General features: G+C 39.4%; 1 protein-coding gene across 4 annotated transcripts; it reads left to right on the forward strand.

Annotated features, from left to right (window-relative positions):
* The first annotated feature begins 1,100 nt into the window (after window positions 1–1,100).
* On the forward strand, window positions 1,101–26,019 carry LOC143025332 (dnaJ homolog subfamily A member 2-like). 4 transcript variants are annotated; one of them, XM_076184824.1, is made up of 10 exons: window positions 1,101–1,256; window positions 7,768–7,914; window positions 10,716–10,876; window positions 11,084–11,164; window positions 11,337–11,470; window positions 15,026–15,207; window positions 16,009–16,168; window positions 16,555–16,682; window positions 22,996–23,188; window positions 23,439–26,019. In XM_076184824.1, exons 1-9 carry the CDS (start codon window positions 1,179–1,181, stop codon window positions 23,170–23,172), a joined length of 1,248 nt encoding a protein of 415 aa, XP_076040939.1. In that variant the 5' UTR covers window positions 1,101–1,178; the 3' UTR covers window positions 23,173–23,188; window positions 23,439–26,019. The 4 variants fall into 4 exon arrangements, with proteins under 4 accessions (XP_076040939.1, XP_076040938.1, XP_076040940.1 ...); XM_076184823.1 differs by having other exon boundaries at window positions 22,996–26,019; XM_076184825.1 differs by lacking the exon at window positions 7,768–7,914 and having other exon boundaries at window positions 1,147–1,256; window positions 22,996–26,019.
* The last annotated feature ends 1,293 nt before the right edge of the window (window positions 26,020–27,312 follow it).

Here is a 27,312-nt window from a genome sequence, read left to right on the forward strand (position 1 = left end):
GAGTTGTAGATGTATGGGTTAAGGGGAAAGGTGGTGAAGACAATCATTTTAACAATATTTATGCGAGTAGTAAAACTTGTGGTAGGGTAGATAATGAATAGAGTGGATTGTGTCTGAACGGTTGATAAAGTGACGTGGCCTGAAGTGATTCTTCTTGTGTGTTCTCTATATTCTCGACTGGTGGAAGAGCGAGGGTCGCCATGTAATAAAGATGTGGGGGTAGGGCAGCATCGCTTGTTAAGCCCCGCCGTGTCTTTCTGACCAGAATGGTGATAGGGGAACAAGGATTACCTTTCATTCAGGGAGATAAGATAATAGGTTGAGCAAATTACAGTATCTCTGATTATAATTATTCGTCTCATTTTAAAGGTATGTTTGCACCTAGCCACACCCACAACAAATTAGAAATAATCATACGAACATTATACATTAGTTGAATGGAAATTGTGAAAAATGGCGACATGGAGACGCATTATAAGCATAACAAAAAATCTATATTGTAGTTAGTTAAATGAAATTAGGTAAATTCAAGTCCTTCTCTGATAGAATACGTAGATCCGTGTAGTGGAGCAGAAAATAAATACGAACATTGGAGATTGCTAAGTATACCAGAGTAAACAAAGATGTCCCCAGAATAAATAAATGAGGAAATCGACAATAAGGGAGATATACAAATATTGAAATAATGTTATGCGAGATTACAGTTATGTGCAATTTTATTATTTCCATTATTATACAAATTACGTTTTCTCGGCTAAATAAATTGGTCAGATCTTAGCCAGCATAAAATCTCTAAAGGACTAACATGCACAAAGGATCGGCCGAGATGGTATTGCGCCTTTCACAAAGGTGACACCAGCCTAATATTATCAAATTATCTACCATCAGCCGTAATAAGATCTGTACAGGGCGTCACCGTGCCTATGATATTAAAATTTGCTTTTGCTCCACTGATAATCATCCTGCCTTCTTATTGTTACGCCGTTTTCCAACCTATAGTTGCATGTTGTCATACATAACATAGTATTTGAACTTTTATAAGTAGTGTTAGATTGGCTTAAGAAATTGAAACCAATAATACGGGACTCGATATGCTTTTGTTTTACAGCTCAGAATGTTCTCGTATATTGAATTTCCTTGTGCTTATACTTCAGGAGCCAGGGTGTTCAGAGTAGTCAATGGGAAGGATGGCTGATTCAAAATTATACGACGCCCTCGGCGTTCCTAAGTCTGCTACAGTTGCAGATATTAAAAGAGTAAGTACAGTATTGTATATTTAATATGTAGAGTGTTGCAATACGAGATAGAGTTGTGGTTGTTGATATAGTAATTTACCGATTCGAGTCCTTCGGTCATCCCATGCTGGATTGCGATTCTTTGGTCTGGTTTCAATGTACTATAATATCCAAAGAAAACATATTGATTATCTCGGCATTCCATTATGTGTTTATAATATATTAACTACCCTATTCCGAAGACTTAGACTTTAGTTAGGTTTGATTTAGGTATTATGGATGATGTCACAAGAATGGTGCAATTGCGTTTGTTGTAGATAGTGTCGATTGCAATCCTGTGTTCAAATTTAAATCGTTATTTTAGTGGTTAGATTTTACGCTGTGTGTGCAAGTGAAAAGTGAATGAAGAATAGGAATTGTTGGTCTGTTGTATTGGTTGTGCAATTGTTTACAAGTAATGGGCTCTACTTTCTTGGTACGTATGATGTAGGTGGGGATTTATTTATTTATTACTATTATTATAATATATATATTTAGGCATATTTATTTTCTGAAAAAAAACTGCCGCCGATGAATAATAGGTCCATTGTTTATTACAAAATATGAAGGATCTGTTATGAAGGCCATTGTGTGCCTGAGGGGTACAGCAATGGAGGATGACCATCTCACCCTAGCTATAACATTACTTGCCAAGAATGTTTGAAGTCTGTTCTGTTTTAGTAACATGCAAATGCATTTTCCACTTTGTTCTCTTTTGCATTTGAATGATAATTTTTTTTTCTATTAGGTTAGGAGTTATTGTACCATAGAGGTTTCATGTTTAAAATGTGCTTGTGTTCTTCAGGAATTTTAACGTTTCAGGGATGCTTAATGCCTCTAATCATGTATCTTCACTAATATATGGTGCTGTAGTAATCTACAGCAGTTGCCTTGAATGCATTAATGTACATATTAACAATTTGTTAAATTTTACATTATTTAATATGGGGTCCATTTACTAATTTTTTTTATTATTTAGTTTTGGTGCCATCCTTCAAGTATGTATCTATTATTTTCAGGCAGGTCTCATTTGCTTGTTTTTAATGCCTTTCCTATCTTGGTTTTGTGTGTGTGTGTATATATGTATACCGGTATATATATATATATATATATATATATATATATATATATATATATATATATATATATATATATATATATATATATATTCTTAGAGTACTTATGGTGCTACAGAGAGTAGAATGCCTAGTCCTAACCTCCATCCCTTTTTAGTCGCCTTTTATGACCCAAGTGGGAACACTGTTACAAGTTTTTCTTGTTGGAAATCAATAACAAAAAGATTGCCAAAAGCAAATACATTATGGAAAGGATATGCCATGTTGTCTTTCCAGTCACACTAAAAGTAAATACACTGCCGAATGAAGCTGTGACCATAGGATCTGTAACATGCCCTCACTACTTCCGTTAGTACCTCACACGGTACATATTAAAAACAGTGCTACGGAGCTGAGATTTATACATTTCTTAAGGCTATGCAACTCCTGTATACCCCCTAGTCTGATTAGATATACCAAACCTTGTTGTCAACATCCCTGATGACAGCGATAATGGCAATGTATGACCTGTAAAATTACAGGTATTGCATTACTAAATGCAAGTTAGGTTAAAACTGATTAATTTATCATACAGGAGTCCCTCAAATAATGCGGGGTTAGGTTCCTGAAATTACCGCGTATGACCAAATCCGCATATGCTGACTTTCCATATTAAGTACCGAGAACCGTATGTATGTGTACGTGTGCATGCGTGTGTTTGTGTGTGTGCGTGTATGTATGTGGAGTTTGTGGCGTATGTATGTGTTTGTGCGTATATACATGTGTGTGTGTGTGGCGTATATGCATGTATGTGGCGTATATACATGTGTGTGTGTGGCGTATACACGTGTGTGTGTGTGTATGTGGTGTATGTATATGTGTGTGTGTGTGATGTATGTGTGTGTGTGTGCGTGCAAGTGTGTATGTGTCTGTTCGTATTTGTGTGTACACGCATGCGCATTCACAACATACACTGGTTGTCTAACACGTGTACGTGTGCGTGTCTACACTTGTGCAAGCGTGTATATGTCTGTTTTTGATCTCCCAAACCACCACCGCCAGAAACAACAAGAACCTCATAAGAGAAATTAAGACACGACAAGCACAGTCATTATCAGACTTATTAGTTGTTCCAAACGAAAGAAACCTTACTCTTCAACAGGTTAGGGCGGTAAACTTTCACGATAGCACGGCGCAGATGGTGGAAGCGACAAGCTAAACCTTGTTGGCTACCCCCCTACCACACCCTACTCCCCCTCTCCTCCCCTACCTCCCTCCTGCATCAGTACCCGGAGGGTGACACGTAACCACAGGCAGCCACCCACAGCTATTCCCTCGCCCCACACCCTTGTTTGAGCAGTTCTCAGTGTACATAATGACCGCGTTATATGAGGATCGACTGTATATAGTAAAATAGAAAGCAGTCACCACAGATGTTTGCGATGTTGCCGCGTGTGTGCGTATGCGTGCCCAACTCGGCGCGAATTTTAAAAGGGTTCTCTACATTTGAGATGGTTTTGAAATAAAATCCGCTAATGATTGAATCCGTGTTATTCGAATCTGCGTTATTTGAGGGACTCCTGTACTTTAATTTCTTCAACCACCACATCTACCAAAACAAAGAAGGTGTCTCAAGCAGCTACATTTGTAAGTGTATCACTTTTAGCAACCTTTTCTGTTACTGATTTCCACCAAGAAAAAAGTATATATTATATATATATATATAATAGTTTACAAAATTGATATTTAGTTTTCTAATGCTATATTGCATAGGTGTGCTCTTCCGAAAATTTAGCCTTTCTCCCCTACCACAGGGTTAAGCAAGAAAGGGAGAAGCCAGAAGATAGGGATGAGTAGAAAATGACTATGTATGGATGATGCTGTTATACAAGGAAGGGAGGGGTAGGGGGTGCATATGTTTCAATAATATTTTGATGTAGCTCAAGGGATTTCTCCCTCTCATTTTCTGTATGAGGGAATGGAGAGGGGAGGTTGTCAATTAAGTGTGGATGCATTGTGTCTATCTGCATTGTATTTGACCCGGGACAGTTGGTAGATGCAGGGATGATCAGTCATCCATGAAGAGCTGGGATGGGAGGGGTGGGAAAGGGTGGAGGGGAGTGTAATGGATGGGAACAGGTATACATGTTAGCTACCTCCCTTATAAGGAGGAAAATTTATTGCTTTATAGATAGATTTATTCTGAACACAATCGCTGCAAAAGAATGATAAATTATGATGGCACAGTATAAATGGTGACAACTTATGATGGGTACAAACATGTCCTTCAAGATAAACATCTATATTATTATTATTTATTTTTATTTCATCTCCAGTTAAATTATTGGGCTAGTTCAGATATTCAGTTTATTTTATTTTATAGGGGATATTAATCAGAAATTGAATTTGATCGGTCTCGGATTTGGTTTTCTATATCTTATTATTTGATAAGTTAATAGGATATGTTTTCAGAAGTGCACACCTATGCAATATAATAAAAATATTAATTTTGTAAATGATAATACATCAGTGTAATGAATATTTTCTTGGCAGGAATCAATAACAATGTTGTTAAAAGCAATGCACAAACTAATGAAGTTGTCGACTCCTTTAGACGCCCATCTTTGTTTTGATAGATTTGGAGGTCGAAGATGACGACCCTGATACGGGTACCACCCTACTAAATGCAAGTTAGGTTAGAATAGACAAATTTATCATACTTTAATTTTGTTTTATCTCCACATCTACCAAAACAAAGATGGCATCTCAAATAGTTGAAGAGGCTACATTTGTTTGTGTATAGCTTTTAACAACTTTTTTCTGTTATTAATTTCCACCAAGAATAACATGTATTATGTTGATGTATTATAATTTATGAAAAAAAATATATTTTTCTGTTCCTTTATCACATAGGTGTGCACTTCTAAAGAAAAATTACCGTTAAAAGTATACAGATAATAGTATATAGTGTCTTGCTACATTGCTTCTGACCCAAGGCAGTGGGTGGAATACAGGGATGACCTCTCATCCATGAGGAGCTAAGATGAGAGGGGGGAAAGGTAGGTGGAGGGGAATGGTACATGCCTTCGACTTGGCTACCTCCCATGTAAGAGGGAAAAGAATCATGGTACATAGAAGTATACAAGTCTTGCCTCCATTAGCAATCACTGGAGAGATTAATTTGGAAGTTATTGCGTCTTACAAATGTTATCTTTTTAAGTAACATGTTCATACATTGAAGTTGGGGTAAGGCTATTGTCATTATGTAATATTCTGATGCTCTAGGTTAGGTTAGATTATTTGTCGGAATAGGATAGATATTTACGAATTTGTGGAATATTGCCATATCATTGGTGATACTGGTTTTTTATTGTATAGATTATCTCCTGCTGAAAAGATTATTTTTCTTTGGGAATTTTCACTGAAATTTTGTACAAATTTTTTTAATGTATTAAAAGAATTGATGTTGCTTGCCTCTGTATTACATGGTAGAGACTATTATAGAATACCACAGATCCTCAAGTTAGTCATGCTTATTTAGGGATACTATAGCAATCAGTCAGTCAGCCCAATGCCCCTGGTCTCTTCCAGAAGGCCTGCAGCTGAAATACACCTCATTTCAACACTAACCTACTCTCCGTATCAACAAAAATCACGAACACAAATCCCACCTATCAAAAATACCACTTCCCAGAAAAAAACATGGACACACCAATTCCACCCCCTTCTCAACACCCTCAAACCCTCCTAGCAAAGAACCACCCTCCCTCCTATTTATCTTTCTCTTCCTGTTTTCCTCCCTCCCTCTCTGCCCCTCACAGAAATGTTTTAAGTGCTCTGAAGGATTAGTGATATTCCCCCAAGTTTCACTGGTTAAAAGACCAGTCACACAGCAGCTGCCAGTTGGGTACATTTTTAGAAGTGCACACCTATGTATTAATTTTGTAAATTATAATATATCAATGTAATATATGTTTTTCTTTGGAAATCAATAATGGAAAAAGTTGCTAAAAGTGATACACAAAAAAACGTTGGTGCTTTGACTGCTTGAGATGCCATCTTTGTTTTGGTAGATATAGAGGATGAAGAAATTAAAGTATGATAAATTCATCTATTCTAACCTTACATTTATTAATGCGGTACCTTTAATTCTAGAGCTCATCGGGGTCGTTGTCAACCTCCGAACTATCAAAACAAAGATGATTGTCTAAAGGAGTTGACCTGGCTGTGTATAGCTTTTAGCAATGTTTTCCATTATTGATTTCTGCCAAGAAAAATGTGTTACATTGATGTATTATAATTTACAAAATCAATATTTAATTTTTTAATTCTATGTGGCATAGGTGTGCACTTCAAAAAAAAACTGTCAGTTGTCCTTGTGCCATCCAGTAGATCTCTTGGGGGGAAAAAATGGGTGGATATCTGCTAGTGGGGAACTTTCAAAGTAACTGGTTTTACTGCAGCAGTAATAGAAGGAGGAGGGGAGGAGCTGCTGGTTGTCAGGAAATGCAGCAGTGCTTGTATTTTAAGGTATGCATATTTGCACCTGTGCCATAAAGTGCCTAAATTCGAAATGAGCACTAAAACACTTACCTGTGAAAAATCGAAGTTCAAATTTCACGCGCCTCAATGACGATGTTTACCACAGAATGAAGCTGATCATCACTGTATATTCATCGAGTAAGCCTACCTTGTTCCAGGGCAACTGCATAAAAAGGCAGAAAGAACTTAACATCTCCCACTTATTATTAAGGAGACAGGCCCCCTGTAATAGTCATAGGTTAAAGAAAAAAGATGTCTCAGTTTAGTGTGTCATGATTCAATTCCAACAGTATGAAAAAAGTGCTTGCCTAGCAGTCATGGAGAAAATTTAGGCAATTGCATTTTTGCTCACCTGCATTTTTTTTTTTTTTTTTTTTGAGGACAAAGACTGATGCAGTCAAGTAGGTAGAGCTGGACTTAGTCTAGACATGGTATCCTACTCTTGGAGCTGCACCTGTATATGGAGGTGGTGATGATGAGTTTTTGAAGACTGGCAGTGAGGATGGGGAAGTAATTCTGTTTGATGGCCATTTTGTAGGATCTCCATAATGTAATATTTGCTCCATCAACATCATAATTTTTATAATTGGATGTTAAGAGACAACTGTCTGTTGAACACCCAACTCTACTGTGATTGTATTTACCTAGTTGTGTCTGAGCTCGTATGCATATTACTGTGGATGTTAAACCTGCCACATCTGTTGTTAATTTAATGTGAAAAAATCTTTAGAGATATGCCGAAAGTTAAGTTGAGTTGGGATGGGGGTCTAATGTCATGGTATATGATTGTTCAAATATCTTTGTACACAAATACTTCAGTGTAAATATAAAAGTAGCTTAGTACTGATAAGTTGCTAGAATTTTACATTTACTTTATGTAAATGTTATTTTTTCAGCAATACAGGAAACTAGCTAAGGAGTACCATCCTGACAAAAATCCAGCAGCAGGAGATAAGTTTAAGGAAATATCTTTTGCATATGAAGTGCTATCTGACCCCCAGAAAAGAGAAATGTATGACCGCTGTGGCTTAAGAGGATTGCAGGTTAGTGTTTGTATATAATTTTGGTTATTATAAGGGAATGAGGCCTTTGTATATAGATGTTTAGTTGAAGATTGAAAAATCAGCCATTTTCTATTGAAACATATTTTATACAATTGACATAGTTTATATGAATGTGTAAACCAGTTATATATATATATATATATATATAATTTTTTAATACAACTGTATCCATTTTAGAAATGAAGGAAATAAATGAGTAGTTGATAAAAAGCAAAAATTGATACAAATTTTTACAAGAAAAATGCTTATTCATCATGGTTTGTAGTGTTGATCCAAAAATACATTTCACAGTTTAATGATTTATCTATCAAAGGGTTTCTTCTCCCTTATAAGGGAGGTAGACAAGTCATGTCATGCTCGCAATCCACTCCCATCCACCACCATTGTTTCCCTCTTAGCTCCTCATGTATGAAGGGTCATCCCTGTTTCTTCTCCACTGCCTGGGTTAGAAACAATAGAGCAAGACCTAGCACATCCACAACAGGGCCACTTCACTTATATGGCAACACTCCCTCCTCCCCATGTGAGGAAAATCAAAAAAGCAGGGAGAAATCCCTTCAGGCTGTATGGAAATGTGTATACACAACCATCATCCACTTACCCCTATCCCTGCCTTCTCCCATGCTCAACAAATATTCCTCTCTTGCTTAAAGCCATTTTCTCCCCATCCATACACCTCATCCTCAGTCTTCCCTTCAAGCTCATTCTATCCACCTCTTTTGCTAATCTTTCATTGCTCATTCTTTTCATGGAGCCAAACTATCCCAATAATCTTTCAATAACCCTATCTGCCAGCTGTCTTTCCACCCCCACTTTCCTCCTTACCTCCTCCTTTCTCACTAACCAACCTTGTAATCCCCTACCATACTTCTTAGACACTTCATTTTGAACACATTTAAACTTCTTTCTGCCTCTCTTGCATTCCAAGTCTTTGCCCTGTTCATTGCCATAGGCACAATTGCTCCTTCATAACAAATTAATGAAGTAATAGGTTTAAAAATGAATTATTGTCAGGGAGGTCCATTCTTAAATTCTAGAATACACCTAGGTCTCTTAAGGGGGCCGTCGCGGTGAATTTCCGAAAAAATTGAAATATTCGGGGGGGAAATACCCTGAAATATTTCAGCGAAATACCAAAAAATAAAGGAGTTATGGCTATTTTTCTAACCCCCACTTCCCAGTACACCTTCGCTGCACATATGTTCGACTAAGTTAATTCATTGCAATAAAAATGGCACAAATGCGATGTATTTTGTTATTCACTAATATAGACTAGCTGGAAACTTGTCCTACACGGGGATAGCTCTTTGCACTCGTGAGTAAACTGAGAGAATTATTGTGAGTAGGCGGAGAAAGCGAATTGTCGCTCCTTGGAGAACTTTTATTTACTTTTATTTGAAGCTATAATCATTTCAAGAATGCCTAAACATTCGAAGAAGAAACGTGCGTTTCATGAAAGCTAAGAAACTGAATCAAATTATTGAGAAAGAGTGTACTTCTGCCTCGGTTATTACTGGAGATGACTCATAGCAGTGCTGCTGCGCGCGCCCGGGCTTGGTTACGCTGATCGCGCATTATCGCACTCCTCTACCCCTCCATATCCTCTTTTCTCAAATGACGTCACCGCAAACATCGAGCATGCGTGACGTACCATCACGTGCCTCTTCAAATGAAATGCTCCGAGTGCTTTTCGTCACGAGCGACTGTCATTGATCATAACTTTGGAAGGACACATAATCTTCTTTCTCACTTGGTTGGAGTCAATCCCATCATTACAAAAGCACTTGAGGAACAAGACAAAGACACAGAACGGAAAGGGACACCAAAGACCGGAAAGAGGAAGAGAAAACTATCGTTCAGCTCCGATTTCCAGCCGGGAGCTTTCTAGTAAGCGAACCTGGCGACAATGAGGGAGGTGGTGCCTCCTGAAACCCTCGCCTTCTGAGCTGCTAATACCTTGTAAAAAGGGGGACCAGGTACCAGCTACACTTTATAATAACATGTGAATGACATAGAATGCATGAAGATTGTCGCAGAGAAAAAATCATTCTTTCTCCTAAACTAAGAGGAAGTTCCAAAAACTGCACAATAATTTTTTAGGTATGGCTATAGAGCATTTGTGGTATTTTTTTCAGCATGCTCAGTCAGTGAATAAATGAGGAGATAGAAAGTTTGTAATTGGTCAAAAAACGTTTTTTTTTTTTTTTTTTTTTTATTAATAACTTCATTGTTTTTCAACCAAATGATATGAAAATTGGTGGTGAACATCTCAGTATATGTATATATAACATATTACAAATTCGCGAAATTCCGATCATAATTGACGAAGTTCGTTTTCGAGCGCGACAGCCCCCTTAATGCAGTTCTCACCAACCACCACTTGTGCAGACATTTGAGCCCACTTTGGGAATTTGTGGTGTTTTATGTCCTGGGCCAATTCTTAAAGTGGGTTTATGTCCTGGGTCTAAACATCCGCACAAGTGGCGGTTGGCAATTGTTGGATTAAGAGACCCAGGTGTATAGATTATCATATCCCTAGGAAACTGAACACAAGTATTTATGTTGAGTCATCCTTGCACAGTGTGCAGGTAATCATATTCATCACCTTATAGATTTGTATGAAAGCACAAATTATGAATGTGGCTCAATTTTGTATGCATTTGTCATAAACTAATGATTTTGTGATGAACTGAGGCTGAATTTAGTTTTACTGAGAAGATGGACAAAACATGGATGAGTGTAAAATTATTAACCAGAAAAAAAAAACTTGGATATTGCAGGAAGGTGGAATGGAAAGTGGTTTCCCAGGAAGTGCAGAAGACCTCTTCAGCCACTTCTTTGGAGGATCCCCATTTGGTGGAATGTTCGGAGGTTTTGGAGGCGGCATGAGAACAGGAAGAAGGGGGCCACAAAAGGGAGAAAATACAGTCCATAAGCTTAAGTAAGATTTTCCGACACTTCTTTGCTAATCAGCTTGTGGCTCATGCTTTCACTCGTTCCTTTTATATTCTGTATAGGTTAAATAGCCATGGTGATGTTGCACATCTTTTGTCCATCTAATTTTGAAGTCAGCTGACAATAGATATTTATGTAGGTATTAAATGTATGGGAATAATTGTATACAAATTAATCTGTTATTATATTTCAGGGTTTCTTTAGAGGATGTATATAATGGAAAAGTTGCAAAACTTCAACTTTCCAAGAATGTAATTTGTGCACCTTGTAATGGGTAAGTTTATATATAGTGTATACATATATATAGTTCCCACAAGAAAGTTCATTTGAAGAAAATTTGTATTTATTTTTTTCTGTAACAGTTTGTCAGTATGTATTAGAATATAAAAGTAGTACATTATTTGATTGCTAGTTATATAACTTTGTATTGGGTATGATTTTTCCAGTATTGGTGGGAGGCCAGGAGCCACACAGCCATGTCGCACATGTAATGGTAGAGGTATTAAAGTAACCATCACACAACTGGGACCAGGCATGGTTCAACAAATGCAGAGTCGGTGCACAGATTGTGAAGGAGAAGGTAAGAAGTTGTATGTGTTTCCTAAATGTCAAATTCAGCTTTGAATTCACCTGTATTGTTTGACTGCTCTGTAGAAGTATTGGGTCACTGCATTGCCTTAACCCCTTCCATACGGTGCCGCACACGTAGGCGTCATGAGGAGCAAGTGGATTCGCGACGCTGCCATATCAGCGTCTTGATTATATTTATTGTAGTTGCCCCTGTGTTTTTACATTCTCTCAAATGTGCCCTGAATCTCATTCTCTGTGGTTTTCAAAATTCGCGGGTGAAAGAGAGAACGATCGATATAAGCGGTGACTATATTTTATGATGCGAGTATTATTACGACACGTCATACGGCTGGCATTGGCTGCTGCCCGCGAGATTTAAGTTCCGTACTGAAGTGGTTAAACCTGATGTTTCTTTGATTTGTCTGGGTTGAGCAGTCACTGATGGTTTCTAAGTTCAGTTTGGTCTGAGCCGGTGTTGTAGTTGGTGTTTGGGTGGTCTTGGCTTCTGATTTGTAGTTCCTGTGGTGGGATATTGTTAGGTCATGTGCATATGGGGGTGCGACCAAGGATGAGATGGATACATACATATACCAAAGGCTTCCCCTTACACGGGGGTTAGCCAAAAAGAAAAAGGCATAAAAATCACTCCCACCCATTTCATTTCCCATGTATTCCACTCCCCTCCACCCTCCCTCCTATCATGGCAGCTCCTGGATGACGGGTCATCCTGTCCACTGCCCTGGGTCTGAAGCAGTGTCACAAGACACAGCACATCCACAGCAAGGCCGCTTCATATATTCGGTGATCCCCTCTCTCCGCCCCCTCATGCAGGAAAGGAGAAGACGGGGAGAAATCCCTTTGGGCTGCGTCAAATTTTTTCTCGTACATACTTCCTCACCCCCATCCCCCACCCACTCCCCCTCATGCATCATAGCCTCATCTATACACAACCCTTCTCCATTCACCCCTATCTTCTGTCCTGTCCTGTCCTTCCTATACAGACATTCCTCTCTTGTAAAAGGTGTTGGGAAAGAGGGGGATGTCTGCTGAGGTAAGGAGGGAGAAGACAGAAGGGTGAGTGGAGAATGTTTGTGCATGTATGATGCTGTGATGCATAGAAGGGAGAGGGTGGGGGGTGAGGGAGTGGGTGTGAATTATATTCTGATGCAGCCCAAAGGGGTTTCTCCACATCTTCTCTTTTTTGTGTGAGGGGACAGAGAAGGGGGTTGCCGATTGAATAAAGCGGCCTCTCTGTGGATGTATTATCATGCTGCATTGTTTCTGACCCAGGGCAATGAGTGAGATGCAGGGACAACCCTTCATCATGGAGAGGAGCCAAGAAAAAAAGTGAGGGAGGGGTGGTGAATGGGAGTTGAGTGTGTGGATGAAATGGGTGGGAGTGGATTTATGTCTATTGACTTTGGCTAACCCCCTTGTAAGGGGTAAAAGCCCATGATATGTGTATGTACATATGTATCAGAATGCTTGCTTATGGCCACTTCTCTTGGCTCCTGGATGATAAGTCATTTCTGCATCTTGCCCATTATTCTGGGTCAAAAGCAATGCAGGGAGTGGTTATGTGTGAATGATATTTTGACACAACCTGAAGGGATTTCTCCCTGTCCTCTTTTTCTGTCTCAACTTAGTACTTACCAAGCCTTAAAGTTTGGGAAACCAGGATATAGAAGAGATTTATTAACCATTTCGGTATGAAGCACGAGAAGGTACACAAGGATGCCGGTGTCAGCATCTTCATTATATATATATATATATATATTTTTGCAGTTGTACATGAGTTGCCCCTGGATTCCTTGAACTGGTTTGATGATGTTTTCTGTGTTTATTATTACTCAGAGTAAAAGAGAACAAGTAATATATCAGTGACTTTATATTTTATAATGCAAGTAGAGTGAGAAATCATAATTTGGTAGCTGAGGCTGTGTGCAAGAATTTGAGTCACACTGAAGTACATACATACCAAAGGCTTTTTCCCCTTTACAAGGGAGGTAGCTAAAAAACAAAGGCATGAAAACCACTCCCACCCATTCCATCCCCAAAATACTCCACTCCCCTCCTCCCTCTTGTCTTGGCACCTCCTCTGCCCTGGGTCAAGAGTAGTGTTGGAAAACACAGTACATCATCCACAGCAAGGCCACTTCATTAAATCAGCGAACCCCCATCCCCTCATGCAGAAGTGGTTAGGAGAATACCAATAAGAGACGTCTATGATGTTGAGACATTGTCTAGACCTGCATTGATTAGATGAGCTGAGGAACAACTTTGAAATTTATTCCAGAGGTTTTGTAAGATGTGCACCAAGACTGTATAACAAGCTGGCTGAAGTCATTAAGAGTAGTGACAGCAGAGAGATGTTTAAAACGAAGCTGAAGACCCATCTGTTCACTGAATGTTACAACCTAAACAAAAGTAGTGGTATCCACTTCAGTACAAGTTAAATTCTGGCGCACAGTATCTGCTGCCATATGTACAATGCATCACCCTACTCACATTATAAGATGTAAAGTCACTGCTGTATTACTCGTCATTTTTACTCTGAGTAATAATAAACATAGAAAACGTGATCAAACCAATTCACAGAATCTGAGGCTAACTCGTGTACTAGAAAAAAATATAACGCTGACATCCTTGTGTACACTTGCACCTCATGACTGCTAAGTAGGCATCATCATACCAAAGTGGTTAAAGACAACTACATACGTACATATACCAAAACTTTTTTACCCTTACAAGGGAGGTAGCCAAGAACAAAGGTATAAAATCCATTCCCATCCATTCCATCTCAACACACACCACTGCCATTCACACATCCCCCTCACTCTTATCTTGGCTTCTGGATGATGGGTCACCCCAGCATCTTTGCTGGAAGTGGAAGATAAATGTGGGTAAAAGTAAGATAGAGATGTACAAGGGGAGAATGTGGCAGCACATTGGATCTGAATATTAGAGAGACTAGAGGAAGTGGATAGCTTCAGATACTTTGGTGTTAATGTGGTAGTAAAGGGAGAAGTGGAAGTGGAGGTAGAATGTAGATTGAAAGAAGTAAGTAAATGCCTATTGTGCTCCACAAACATTCCTTGCACACTGAAATGCCATCTCTACCCAAGCCATTCACATCTGTCTTGGTTCTCCTCTCAAGTGTCTCCAGTGGTATCCACTTTCACATTTTTGAGTCTTTATTTGTTCGTTCTTTTCATATCTTAAGCCATGTCATCTCTTTGATCTACCCTCTCTGACGGCTTTTCCCTCCTAAGCTCTACCTCATTGCAGTATCTCAGTATTCAATTTTGTTTGAACGGGTGATTGTACCCTTGGCACTTTGAGGAGCAGGGACATGAAGTTTAAGGGATGCACAAATGAAGAATGAAGTGTTTGTGAAACTCTTGCTTACCTCTGAAAAATGCTATCATATTATCTATCTTCTGTATTAATATGGCAGTGCTAATAGTCTTTCTTTATACATTATATTAGCTGTTTTAGGTGTTGCTCTTTTGAGAGAGATGGAAATGTTCAGCATGCAAATGTTGAGAGATTTGGTTCATTTCAGGTCAGGTAATCAGTGAGCGTGACCGATGCACATCATGCCGAGGGAAGAAAGTGACACAACAGACAAAGCTTCTTGAGGTGCATGTAGATAAAGGTATGCGGGAAGACCAGCGTATCACCTTCAAAGGAGAAGGTGATCAAATGCCTGGGGTCGAACCCGGGGATGTTATTATTGTACTACAGGTGAGCATGTCAGCAGAGTTGCCGCTTGCTATTTTCTTATTTGTTTTTTGGTATATGGCAAGTTAGTCTCCAAAGTGTTTTCCATATACAGTACAGTGGATTCTCTATTTGAATGACACTATTCGAATGTGTGTGTGCATGAGGGGTCGGAGAGGGGGGGGTCGCCGAATTTATGAAGTGGCCTTGCTGTGGATGCGCTGTGTCTTGCGACACTGCTTCTGACCCAGGGCAGTGGACAGGATGCAGGGATGACCCGTCATCCAGGAGCTGCCAAGATAAGAGGGAGGGAGGAGGGTGGAGGGGAGTGGAATAAATAGGAAATGGAATGGGTGGGAGTGGTTTCTATGCCTTTTTCTTTGTGGCTACCCCCCATGTAAGGGGAAAAAGCCTTTGGTATATGTATGTATATTTTATATATATATATATATGTATGTATGTATATTATATATATATGTATGTATATAAAACTTGGTCATTCAGTATATGGCAGACTCCACCATGTATACCCTATGACCTGAAGAATGGGCAGCAGACGGGGATGACATTCCACAACTAATGAGTGTGAGATAGATGAAGGATGGGTATATCACAATTTAGAGTTTGTTTTTATTCCCTAGACTGTCTAGCCAACCTGTCCTGTCTCCCATGGGTGGAACAGGGTTTTCCCACAAATCCCTTAAAAATACAGTATAAATTGTGTTTTAAAGGTTAAACAGGATGGAGTGAGATGACCTCATTTTGTGGGCATACAAGTTGCAGGGAAAGAGGGAAAAGTATTTATGTGTCTTTATATTCTTGCAGGAAAAACCACATGAACTTTTCAAGAGGGATGGTGTTGATCTATACATGAAATATGATATTACACTGACTGAGGCACTTTGTGGTTTCACCATGGTTATTAAACATCTTGACGGTCGTCAGATTGCTATCAGGAATCCACCAGGAACTGTTCTAGAGCCTGGTAAGTAAGAAGCTTTAAGCAGTTCTTGACAAGGTTGTGTACATTTGTTGATTTATGTACATGTCATTGATTTTACCCCCTTGTCTTGATGTAATTAAACTATGAGGAGAAGATTATTACCATAATGTTCCCCTATGTGTTGCAAAAAGTAAATAAATGGGGTAGGATGACAGACCAAGGAGGTGGAAAATGATATACTTAATGTTTTCGATAAGTGGTTCTGCAATATCCACAAGGAGCTAAAATGAGAGGGAAGCAAGAGTGATGGAGTGGGTGGGTGCCTTTGACTTGGTCACCTCCCATATAAGGGGTAAAGAATACCTTGGTATATAAATAGATTGTTTCTGAAATATAATGGGTGTTTAATTTGTATTTTTATATTACAGGTTGTCTGCGTGGTATTGAAGGTGAAGGCATGCCCATTTACAGAAATGTTTTTGAAAAAGGCAATCTATACATTCGCTTTGACGTCACATTCCCTGATAAATATTTTGCTCCTGAACAAAAATTAAAGGTGAGTTTTATTCCATCTTTATACCGTACTGTACTTAATATTTGAAGCATCTAAAGTAGAAAGGGGTAAATGCCACACCTCGTTATAGAAATATGGTTCTTAGAGCATTTGATGTTTAAGAGGCAAAATGGCTTACGTATGACACCAGCATTTTCCCCTTTCTATTCAAGAAGCCTCATTTATATTTGATAGTTCATGTTCATCATGTGTTATCCAATACCCCATCTGGGGTATTGGCTGCATGTTATTGTGGGGTTAAAAGCTGCTCAGTGTAGATTTGTAGTTCTATCTACATTATTAGGAGAGATAAAGTCTGTGTGTTGGAGAAGCAAAAACTGAGCAGTGTCTTTTCTTTACTGATTCCAGTATTTTTTCTGGTGTCTACATACAAAGTAACCTCGGGGGTTGCTAGATTTTATATGCAAATGTACAAATTTACAGTGGTGCCATATGATGATGCATCAAGAGGAAAGGGTTCATTGTGCCTGGTTTGATCAACAGTAATGGCACCAGACAGTTCTTAGTGTAGTTGAGTAGTTGGGGCATTTCCCTGAAATGCTGGCGAGCTATTGTTATTGGAAAAAATGCAAGGTCCATTCTGCACTGGCATCCTGGGCATTGACTGGAAAGTCTAGTCCTTGGGTCACTAGGGACAATAGAACATCCCTTGCTTGAGATCTGGAGAGTTGGTTGGGAGATGTTTGAGTACTCGCTCGATATGTGTGCGCGTTGGACACCAAAAAGGTTGATAATATCAGTAGCATGCAGTTGATACTTTAGGGTCTATATGGGGTGCCCCTATGGACCAGAGCCACACATTTTGTGTGTGATAGAGGAAATCTCTATTCATAGAGAAATTATGCTACTTTATTATAAGGAGACTGTCCCCCCACTCTTTACATACATATACCAAAGGCTTTTTTCCACCTTACATGGGAGGTAGCCAAAAAGAAAAAGGCATAGAGACCACTCCCACCCATTCCATCCCCTACATACTCCACTACCCTCCACTCTCTTCCCTCCCTCACATCTTGGCACCTCCTGGATGAAGGGTCATCCCTGCATCCTGTCCACTGCCCTGGGTCAGAAGCAGTGTCGCAGGACACAGCAAGGCCACTTCTTTAACCCCTTCATTACCGACCCGTCAACCTTACGTAAACAAACGTTTCAAACCGTCCCATGAACGGCTGGAGCCCTATGTTTGTAAACACAGACACTTGCCACCACGTGGGTAGAAATAACCCAAAAACTGAGGCCTTGAGAGCCCTCAATACACACAGCACGCTTGGTTCCTGGCGGGTGCACTCAGCCATGACACGCAGGTGTCACAAAACACATCCGGTACTCAAGGGGTTAATTCGGCGAACCCCCCTCTCCATCCCCTCATGCAGAAAAGAAGACGGGGAGAAATCCTTTCTGGCTGTGTCGATTTATTTCTCATGCATACACAATCCTTCTCCATTCACCCCTATTTTCTGTCCTCTTCTGTTCTTCCTCAACAGACATTCCTCTCTTTTGTAAAGCCCTATCCATCCATCCATCTCATCCTAGGATGCCCCCTCATATTCACTCCTTCCACCTCTGCCTTCCACACCTCTTTTATTAATCTTCACTCATTCTTTCCATGTCCAAACCATCCTAATACTCTTTCATCAACCCTATCTCCCAACGCCCTTTCCACCCCTGTTCTCCTCCTCACCTCCTCAGACATTTCACCTCAAACACATTCAAACTCCTCTCTTCCTCTCTTATGTTCCATGTTTCTGCCCCGTACAATGCCATCAGCACAATCACTCCTTCATATAACCTCCTCTTAGCATCCATTCCCAAATGTCTATTTCTCATTACACTTTTTAATCCACCAAGACATTTACTGGAGTGAAGAGAGGAGGGAGAGAAGGGGTGGCTATACTAATAAATGAAGAGATAGGTGTGTGTTGGAGTGGAAGGAGGTTTCATCAAGGTTAATATGGATGGTGAAACTGAGAAAGGAGATGTGGGTTTTTGTAAGTGCATATGGGCCTGATAGTTAGAAGTATGTAAAGGAAAGGGACACTTTTTGGATAGATTTAAATGAGTGTATAGAGGGTTTAGGGAAAAATGTCAGTGTAGTGGTATTAGGAGATCTCGATGCTAGGGTGGGGGATGAACCAATAGATGGAGTGGTAGGAGAGTGGAGTTCCAGGAGAAAATCTTAGTGGAGAGATGATGATGTGTCTAAAGACTTGATGATAGCAAATTCGTTGTTTAGGAAGAAAGTCAAAGATAAGTACACATGGTAAATAGGGCTTTAATGGAATATGTAGTCATAATCAGAAGAGTAGGAAGATTTTGGATGTTCATGTTCTAAGGGGAGAGAGTGGAGGAATATCAAATCCTTTTTTAGTGGAAGATAAGTTGAGAGTGGAGAATAGATGAAGAAAGGAAAAGGACAGAAGGTAGGGACGTGCTTAGAGGAAACTGCTTAAATGAAAAAGAAAAGAGTACAAGAAAAGTGAGAGTGAAGGATAGAATAGAACTAGGAGTAGAGGAATGGGGATGGTTCAAGGAGGGAATTACAAGGTGTGCAAAGATGGTGTGTGGAACAAGGACAGGAGGAAATAGAAGGAAGGGTAGCAATTGGTGGGATGATGAAGCAAAGAAGGTTGTAGAAGAGAAGAAATGAGAATTCACAGATTAGTTACAAATAGGACAAGAGAATCATATGAGAGGTACAAAGAAAAAAAGAAGTAAAGCATAAGATAAAGGAGGCAAAGAGGAGAGCAAATTTGAAATGGGGTAAGAGTAGGACAGAAATTTTTGAAAATAATAGAAATAGGTTTTGGAAGGAAATTAAAAGAAGTGGAGGTGAATCAAGTAGAGAAGAAAAGGTAAAAGGTGCAGAGGAAGACAGACAGAGTATTTTAGGGAGTTGCTAAATGTGAAGAAGGATAGGGAGGGAAAGGTAGTTGCAGTGGGAAGTGCAAATTAAATAGCCGTTATGAATGAGAAAAATGGAAGAGAAATAAGGAAAGATGATGTGAAAGCAATTATTAAAATGATGAGATGAGGTAAGGCACCTGGGTTAGATGGGTGTCATGCGGAGAGTAAAAAAGGGAGGTACAGTGATGATGCAAATGTGGCTGGTGTGGTTGTTTAATGTTTGTCTAAAAGAGTAAAGTGTCAGAGTGCCTGTACCACTTTACAAGGGAAACTGGGACAAGTGTGAGTGTAGTAGTGTGAGAGATAATTTTGTTGAGTGTAGTTGGGAAGGCTTATTGGAGGGTTTTGATTGAGAAGATTTAGAGAACAGCAGAGGGCATAATTGGTGAAGAACAGTGTGGGTTTAGGGTAGGGGTTGCTTGGATCAGATTTTTGTGGTAAGGCAGGTATATCGGAAAGCTTTAGGAAAAGGTAAGGATGTTTTTTTTGGCCTTTATAGGTTTGGAAAAGGCTGATGACTGTACAGAAAGGCACTGTGAGAGATGTTGCAGATATATGGGATAGGAGGAAAGCTGTTAAGAGCAGTCAAGAGTTCTTACAAGTGTAGTAGAGCCTATGTTAGAATTAGAAACTGAGAGAGTGCGTGGTTTGATGTAAAGGTGGGCTTTGGTAGGGATATGTTATGTCACTGGCTGTTCAATTAATACATAGATGGGGTTGTGCAAGAGTGCAAGGGTAATGGGCTGGGGATTTGAGATGGTTAAAGGATCAGAGGAGGGATTAAGGAAGTTAGTGATGGAGTTTGGGAATGTGTGTGTGAAAGAAGGAAGTTGAAGATCAATGTGGGTAAAATTAAGGTGATGAGATGCACAAGGGGAGAATGTGGCAGCAAATAGGAAGTGAGTATTAACCTCTTCACTCCGGGGCACATTGCACGTCTGGCAGCAGTAGCTGCCCGACGTGCGATGTTGCGTCATAATAATCGCATTATAAAAAATAAAGTCACTGCTCAATCGCTCATTCTCTTTCACCCGTGAATTTTGATAACCATAGAAAATATGATGAAGCCAGTTTAGAGAGAATGAGGGTCACGCAGGTACGACTACAATAAATATAATCAAGACGCTGGCATCATCACGTACCCATTTGCTCCTCATGACGCCTACGTAGGCATTACCGTATGGAAGTGGTTAAGGGAGACTGGAGGAAGTGGATAGCTTTAGATACTTGGGTGCAAATGTGGCAGGAAAGAGAGGAGTGGAGGTGAAGGTAGAATGTAGATTGAGAGAAGCAAGTAAATGCCTGGGGGGGGTTAAAAAATGTAATGAGAAATAGACACTTTGAAATTGATGCGAAGAGATTGTATGAAGGAGTGATTGTGCTGACTGCACTGTATGGGGCAGAAGCATGGAACACAAGATAGGAAGAGAAAGAGTTTTAAATGAATTTGAGTTGAAGTGCCTAAGAAGTATGGTAGGGGGTTACTAGGCTAGATATAGTGAGAAACAAGGTGGTGAGAAGGAGAATGAGGTTGGAAAGGGAGTTGTTGTTGTTGTTCCATAGACTGTCTGTCCGAGCAATCCAGTCTCCTCAAGGAATGCCACGGCCAAAATGGGGTTTTCCCGCAAATCCTTTATGGAGTGTATGTTGTGTTGTTTGTGTATTTTGCAGTCTTCCATGATGTGTTGAATAGTATGGGGGTGTTACATCCTGGGTATTTGTCCACAATGCAGTCATTCAGTCTCTTCTGGTAGCTTAGAAGGGCTGGGTGGTGGCCGCATCACAGTCTGGCCAGGTGGACTCTGTCCTTTCGTGGAAGAGAGGATGCAGAGAGATGGATATCAGGGGGTCTGGCATGCAGCAATGTGTTGTCTTTTAGTGTGTTAATGGAGCAGTGAGTGATGTGATTATATGTTCCCAGAGGCTGGTATTTGGTGGTTTTGGAGGAAGAGAAGAGTGTGTGTGAGTGTGTGTGTTTTTTGTGCATGTATGTGTTTGGGTATTCTATGTAGTGTAGCAGGTGTGCTGTGTTTGTGGAGGCTGCAGAAAGTGTTTCTGTGCCTTCCATGTCAAGGTGATCTTTGACTTTGAGGACTTGTTTCATAGTGTAGTGGTCTGTAGGTGTAGTATATGTGCAGCCTGTAATTGTTTTTAATGCTTTGTTTTGTATGGTCTGAAGGGAGTTGGGAGATAGTTTTTGATGAAGAATATTGGGATGGTTTGGAATCATTGAAAGAATAAAAAAAAAAAAGATTAGTAAAAGAGGTGTTAAAGTCAGAGGTAGAGGAAGTGAACATGAAGGAGCAAGAATGGGTGAGATGGATGGATGGAGTAAAAGGGGCATTGGGAAAGAGGGGAATGCCTGTTGAGGAAGGAAGGGGAAGACAGAAGATAGGGGTGAGTGGAGAATGTATGGATGATGCTTTTATGTATGGAAGGGAGTGGGTGGGGGATGGGGGGTGAGGGAGTATGTGTGAATGATATTTTGACACATCCCAAAGGGATTTCTTCACTTCTCTTTTTCTGCATGAGAGGACACAGGGACAACAATTAAGTGAAGTGGCATTGATGTGGATGTATTGTGTCTCGCTACATTGCTTCTAACCCAGGGCAGTAGGCAAGATGCAGGGATAACCCATCATGCAGGAGGAGCTAAGAAAAGAGGGAGGGAGGGGTGGTGGAGTTTGGGGATGAAATGGGTGGGAGTGGATTTAGCCATTGACTTTGGCTACCTCCCTTGTAAGGGGGAAGAAGCTGTTTGTATATGTATGTATCCTTTTTAGTTATCTCTGCTATTCGTTATAAATTGTTTCCTTAAATAAACACACACACACAATGGATGAGGGATGGCAGTCAATATGAATGGGGTAATTAAGCCTATAAGTTTAATCCAGTTAATAGGTTGCTTATTGTTGAAATGGATTAGAGCATTGCTACTTGTAGTGGAGGTTGAGATGACAGCAGTTAGAACCCTGCCAGCAATGAGATTGACCAAGGGTATTGTTTCATTAAAATTCATGCTACAAAAATCAGGAGTTGACAATGTTAAACCAAATCAGTAGGATGTCTGTTAAGAAAAAAATAATTAGATGATGGATTTGGAGAAGTCTGATTGGGTGGATCATGGGTGAAATGATTTTGCTCCCTCTTCACCCTCCCCCTTACATGGCTATACACATATATTTGCATGTCTCTTCCCTGCCCATCATTTTTCTTTTCCCTTCATTCATTGCCAAAACACTATGAAACACCTATATTTACTGTCATACATCATACACATTTTCTATGTCCATAAACATTGCTACTTCCCTTGTAAGAGGGGGAAAAGCTGTTGGTATGTATATGTCTGTTCTCATTTAGGTTGGTAAAATAATTTCTCTTTAATTTTTAGGATTTGGAGACAATTTTGGGTCGTCAGGAAGAAAATCCCACCATTCCACCAGACGCTGAGGAAGTGGACATGCAAGAATTAGATCCTCATTATTCAAGTGGTCGTAGTCATCTTACTGATGACGATGATGATCATCACCCAACAGGAGGGCCGCATGTCCAATGTGCCCATCAGTAGATTCAGGATATAGGGGGTGAGGCTTTTGGTGGATGATACTTGGTGTTGGCCCAATCAATGAGTCAAGAGTTTTGGATGTAAAATATTGGGTTGATAACCTGAACTAGTTTTGTGTAAGGGGTTCAAAACCATAAGGATTTATTGGATGTGTTTTGAAGAGGTTTAAGCCCAACATAGGTGGCTATGACCTAGGTTTTGTAATTGTATAGGAGGTCTTTGTTCTTGATTGTTGGCTATTTCATCCTGACTATTCAATTTTATTCTAGGGACATCCAGAAGCTCGTTGATAAATGCAGTGCATGCAGTGCCACGGAAGTGTGGGAGTGCATGCTGTTGCATGGTAGTGTTGGCTGCGTTTATGGGCTCAGACCAGTTGGGAACCTGAAAGCCACAAGGGCCTTGGTCAAAATCCAAAGCCGATTCCATATAGCGAGTAGGAAGGAGTATAAATCAGTACATGGCATTGATTCTTATTTATCTCCAGCATTGTTTTCATGTTTGTCTTGTTGACATACTGTAGCTGCTGTGTGTATGTGGTTCATTTCCAGAGCCAAAATCTGTTTCAAGTAAGTTGATTGTGAATGGCTGTTGTTCCTGTGGTTTGTCTTCTCATGATTCATTTGGTCCACAGCAAAATTTTGTTCATGTTTTGAAAATTCCATGTGTGTGTGTGTGTACATATATATATATATATATATATGTATATATGTATTATATTACACACATGCATTTTTTTTTTTTTTTTTTCTTATTCTTCTTCATTTCTTTTCTTCTCTTTTCTCTCTCTCCAGGCCATATCTCATATCACAATATTTTCATTTTGGTGCCCAGCTGCTAGCACATTTAAAGGATTGTCAATACAGTCTTCTCCAGTGCTCTCATATGCCTCATTGCCATTTGGTCAAGCATTATGCCTCTGTAGTATACATTGGAGGCATTTTGTAATTAGATCCATAAATACTTGGCAAGAATTTGGCATTCTGTAGAGCACTGTTGGATGGATATTAGATTATTATGACTGTATGACACAGTGTAAATATGATTTAGGTCTGATGCATGAAGTAGGTCAGGTAGTAACTGTGTAAAAAATGTCTTAAAAATTAAATAACAGATTTTGTCGCCCTTACCTCTTTCATGTATCACTTCTTTAATCATTGTTTTCCATCAAGCAAGTAATTGCTCGTTTTGTGATGAAAAGTGACACTTTTCATTGTGATATATGTATATCACATGTAAGTACATAATACAAGATACATGTTTTTCTGTCTTGGGCTTTTTCCATTAAGGGGTTGCTGACCATCACAGGTGGGTTTATCCAAAACCAAATGAGGAAGGGTGGGACTGGTTTCCGTACCCTTTTAGATAAAGACAAACGGATGAATAATCCTCATCCTCCAAACCCTCCACTTCTTACATCCATCATCCCAGTCTCCTCTACCACCACATCCCACAGTCAGGCTCCAACGGTGATGTACACATAGTATTTTTACCTTTGCAAGTTTTCCTTCCACACACTCATGCTATATTAGCTGAGCCTTATTCTTCTTTTCCTTTACTTGTATGTGCTATTTGTTTTCTCAAGGCCCTATTTGCACTCCATAAGTAAAATATAAATTGGTGATCCTTCAAAATAACTAGCTGGTTCTTAAGAGCTTTCTTATTTCTCCTTAAAGTTCTTATTTACATAGGTCTTGAGTTTCCCATTCTTAAGTATTTTCCAAAAAATAAAATAATATTTAATTTCACATTATCTACAGAGTTTACCATCTGGTGGCTATCTTTTCTCCTCCCTACTGGAGTTCTTCTCTCATCTGCATATTTTTGCCACATTTCTCTAAAGAAATCACTGAAATCACTTCATCTCTGGATATGTTGATCATAGAGATAATATCCTCTTTCTTGGTTGTCTCCACCTTGACACAATGTGTTCCAGTCTTACATAGCTATACACATACATTTGCATACCTCTTCCCTACCCATCACTTTTCCTTTCCCTGCAGACATTGCCAGAATTCTATGAAACACCTGTATCTGTCATACATCATACACATTTTCTATGTCCATAAATGTTGCATTAACTTTCCCCAGTCCTGTGCTTATTTGTGTCGAGAAAAACACTTGGTCCTTTTGATTTCTGCCTTGATACGGAAAAGAGAGGCTGCTTTCCTACTTTTTACTGTTATCTCCCTTGTTTGGTGTAATATATACATACTTTAGAACCCCTTAAAATGCATAGGTACTTTCATGGACCAGGGATGTACAAACAGAGGTCTCAGTAAGTTGAGTGAGAAGCCCATTGAGGTGGTATATTAAAAGGTGGTGGTCTACCTTCACAATTACACTTTTATTTGGCTGGGTAGGCGCAGCTGTATAATGCATCATATCTTTGTCATTGCACATGCCAGTGTTTCAAGACATGACATTTGGTTTGTCAATATAGCTCCATTAAATAGCAAAATGTAACCCTTCTGTTTTCTTTATTCATAAAAGTAACAGAAGATAGGGGTAAGTGCTCTGCACTCCGCAGGGACATTTGTCATAGTCATTTTTAGTCAAATTGTAATGTGGCTATGATGAAGGCACTGTATTTGTTAACATGTCATTACTTAACACATTTCTTGTCGCATACTTGTAAACACTGATGTGACTATAAATGTGGGTGTTAGTCTTGAAATGCATTGCTATGATGTAAATATCATTATAGCCTCATTACAATTTGGCTGGAAATGTGACATAGTGTGTATTCTTGCTAGCAGTCTCAATGAGCAGAATGTCTGTAGAGCCCCAATTATAGGGGAAAACAGGTGTTTTCAGTTGTGTAAAAGATGAATAAATTTTATAATAGTTTCAGATGTTATGTTTATCATATTTTGTAGATATAGGTAACTAGAAGGGATCATAAATTGTTACCCATTGGTAAGGTTCTTGGAAAACTGGTGAGCTTAAAATGTTGAATTACATTTGATTAACACATAAATGATGGGGAGAGACATTCAGCTGAGTGAAATCACCTGGTGATAACCAAAGAAATGTATAGGAATGTTCACCATCATGGATGAGTTAATTAAGACAGGGTTTGACCCTTGGCAGAATGAATTTAAAAGGAAGCAGCCAGTAAAAATACATGTGATCGGTCATTAACAGGTAAAGAAAGTAAGTTCCATTTTATGGCAATCAGGCCACTGTAGAAGCCATCAAGCCTGTCACACACCAAATGATTGCCCATCTCTACAACAGATTTAGTAGGTATAATGATCTGGTTTACATACAATTAAAACAAATTTCGTAACTGAGAACAGATCATTGTTTTATTGCTTCCTAATTGCTTTGTTACTGATGTTGCTATTCCTCTTTTTGAGTTTTCATGCTTACAATAGCACTGGAACTAAGTGATCTGTCTTGTACTGTGTTGTGGTCTAGTCTGCTTCCCTGCATGTAGCTTTTTACATTTGGTGCCAAGCCAGTGTGGGTGTCCTTTGCTTAGAAAGTTGCCAGAAAATGTATTGTCACACCTTCATTTATCTATCCTCTTGCAATTTCTGCTTATGATTAATATTTCTTGAAATGGGTGCATGCATAGATGAATATTAAATGCAGGAGCATGATAACGTAATTGCAACATCATTGTTTTGTGTGCGCGACATGACTTTTCCCAGTCATCAGGGAGGATACACAAAGTTAGATTGTGTAGTGTTGTGCCTCATTTTGTCTCCATTTGTGACGCATTATTTCCTTCCACAGGCTGCTAATTCCACAACTATTTCCTCCAACCTTTCATGATGGCTGTCACACAGCACCTCCCCTGCTACAACCATACTGTAAATTAGTGACGGTCTTACACAAGGAGAACATAGACAGCTGTCACAGATTAGTGTATTGTATATGATTTGCAGTATCAAACCTGGCCACAATTTGATCAGTTCTATCAATCCAATTGCCAGCATGCTTTATGCCTTTTATTGGGATAATTTTTATTTTACACTGAATTTGAACTAAAGGCTAAAGGCAAGATTTAACTATTTTAATTACATAGTATACATATACCAAAGGATTTTTTCCCCTTTATAAGGGAGGTAGCCAAAAAACAAGGGCATAAAACCCACTCCTATCCATTTCATCCCTAATATACTCCACTCCCCT

Source organism: Oratosquilla oratoria, chromosome 5 (assembly GCF_046742065.1).
Source record: "Oratosquilla oratoria isolate Oo_2021 chromosome 5, ASM4674206v1, whole genome shotgun sequence".
In the NCBI taxonomy this organism is placed as follows: domain Eukaryota; kingdom Metazoa; phylum Arthropoda; class Malacostraca; order Stomatopoda; family Squillidae; genus Oratosquilla; species Oratosquilla oratoria.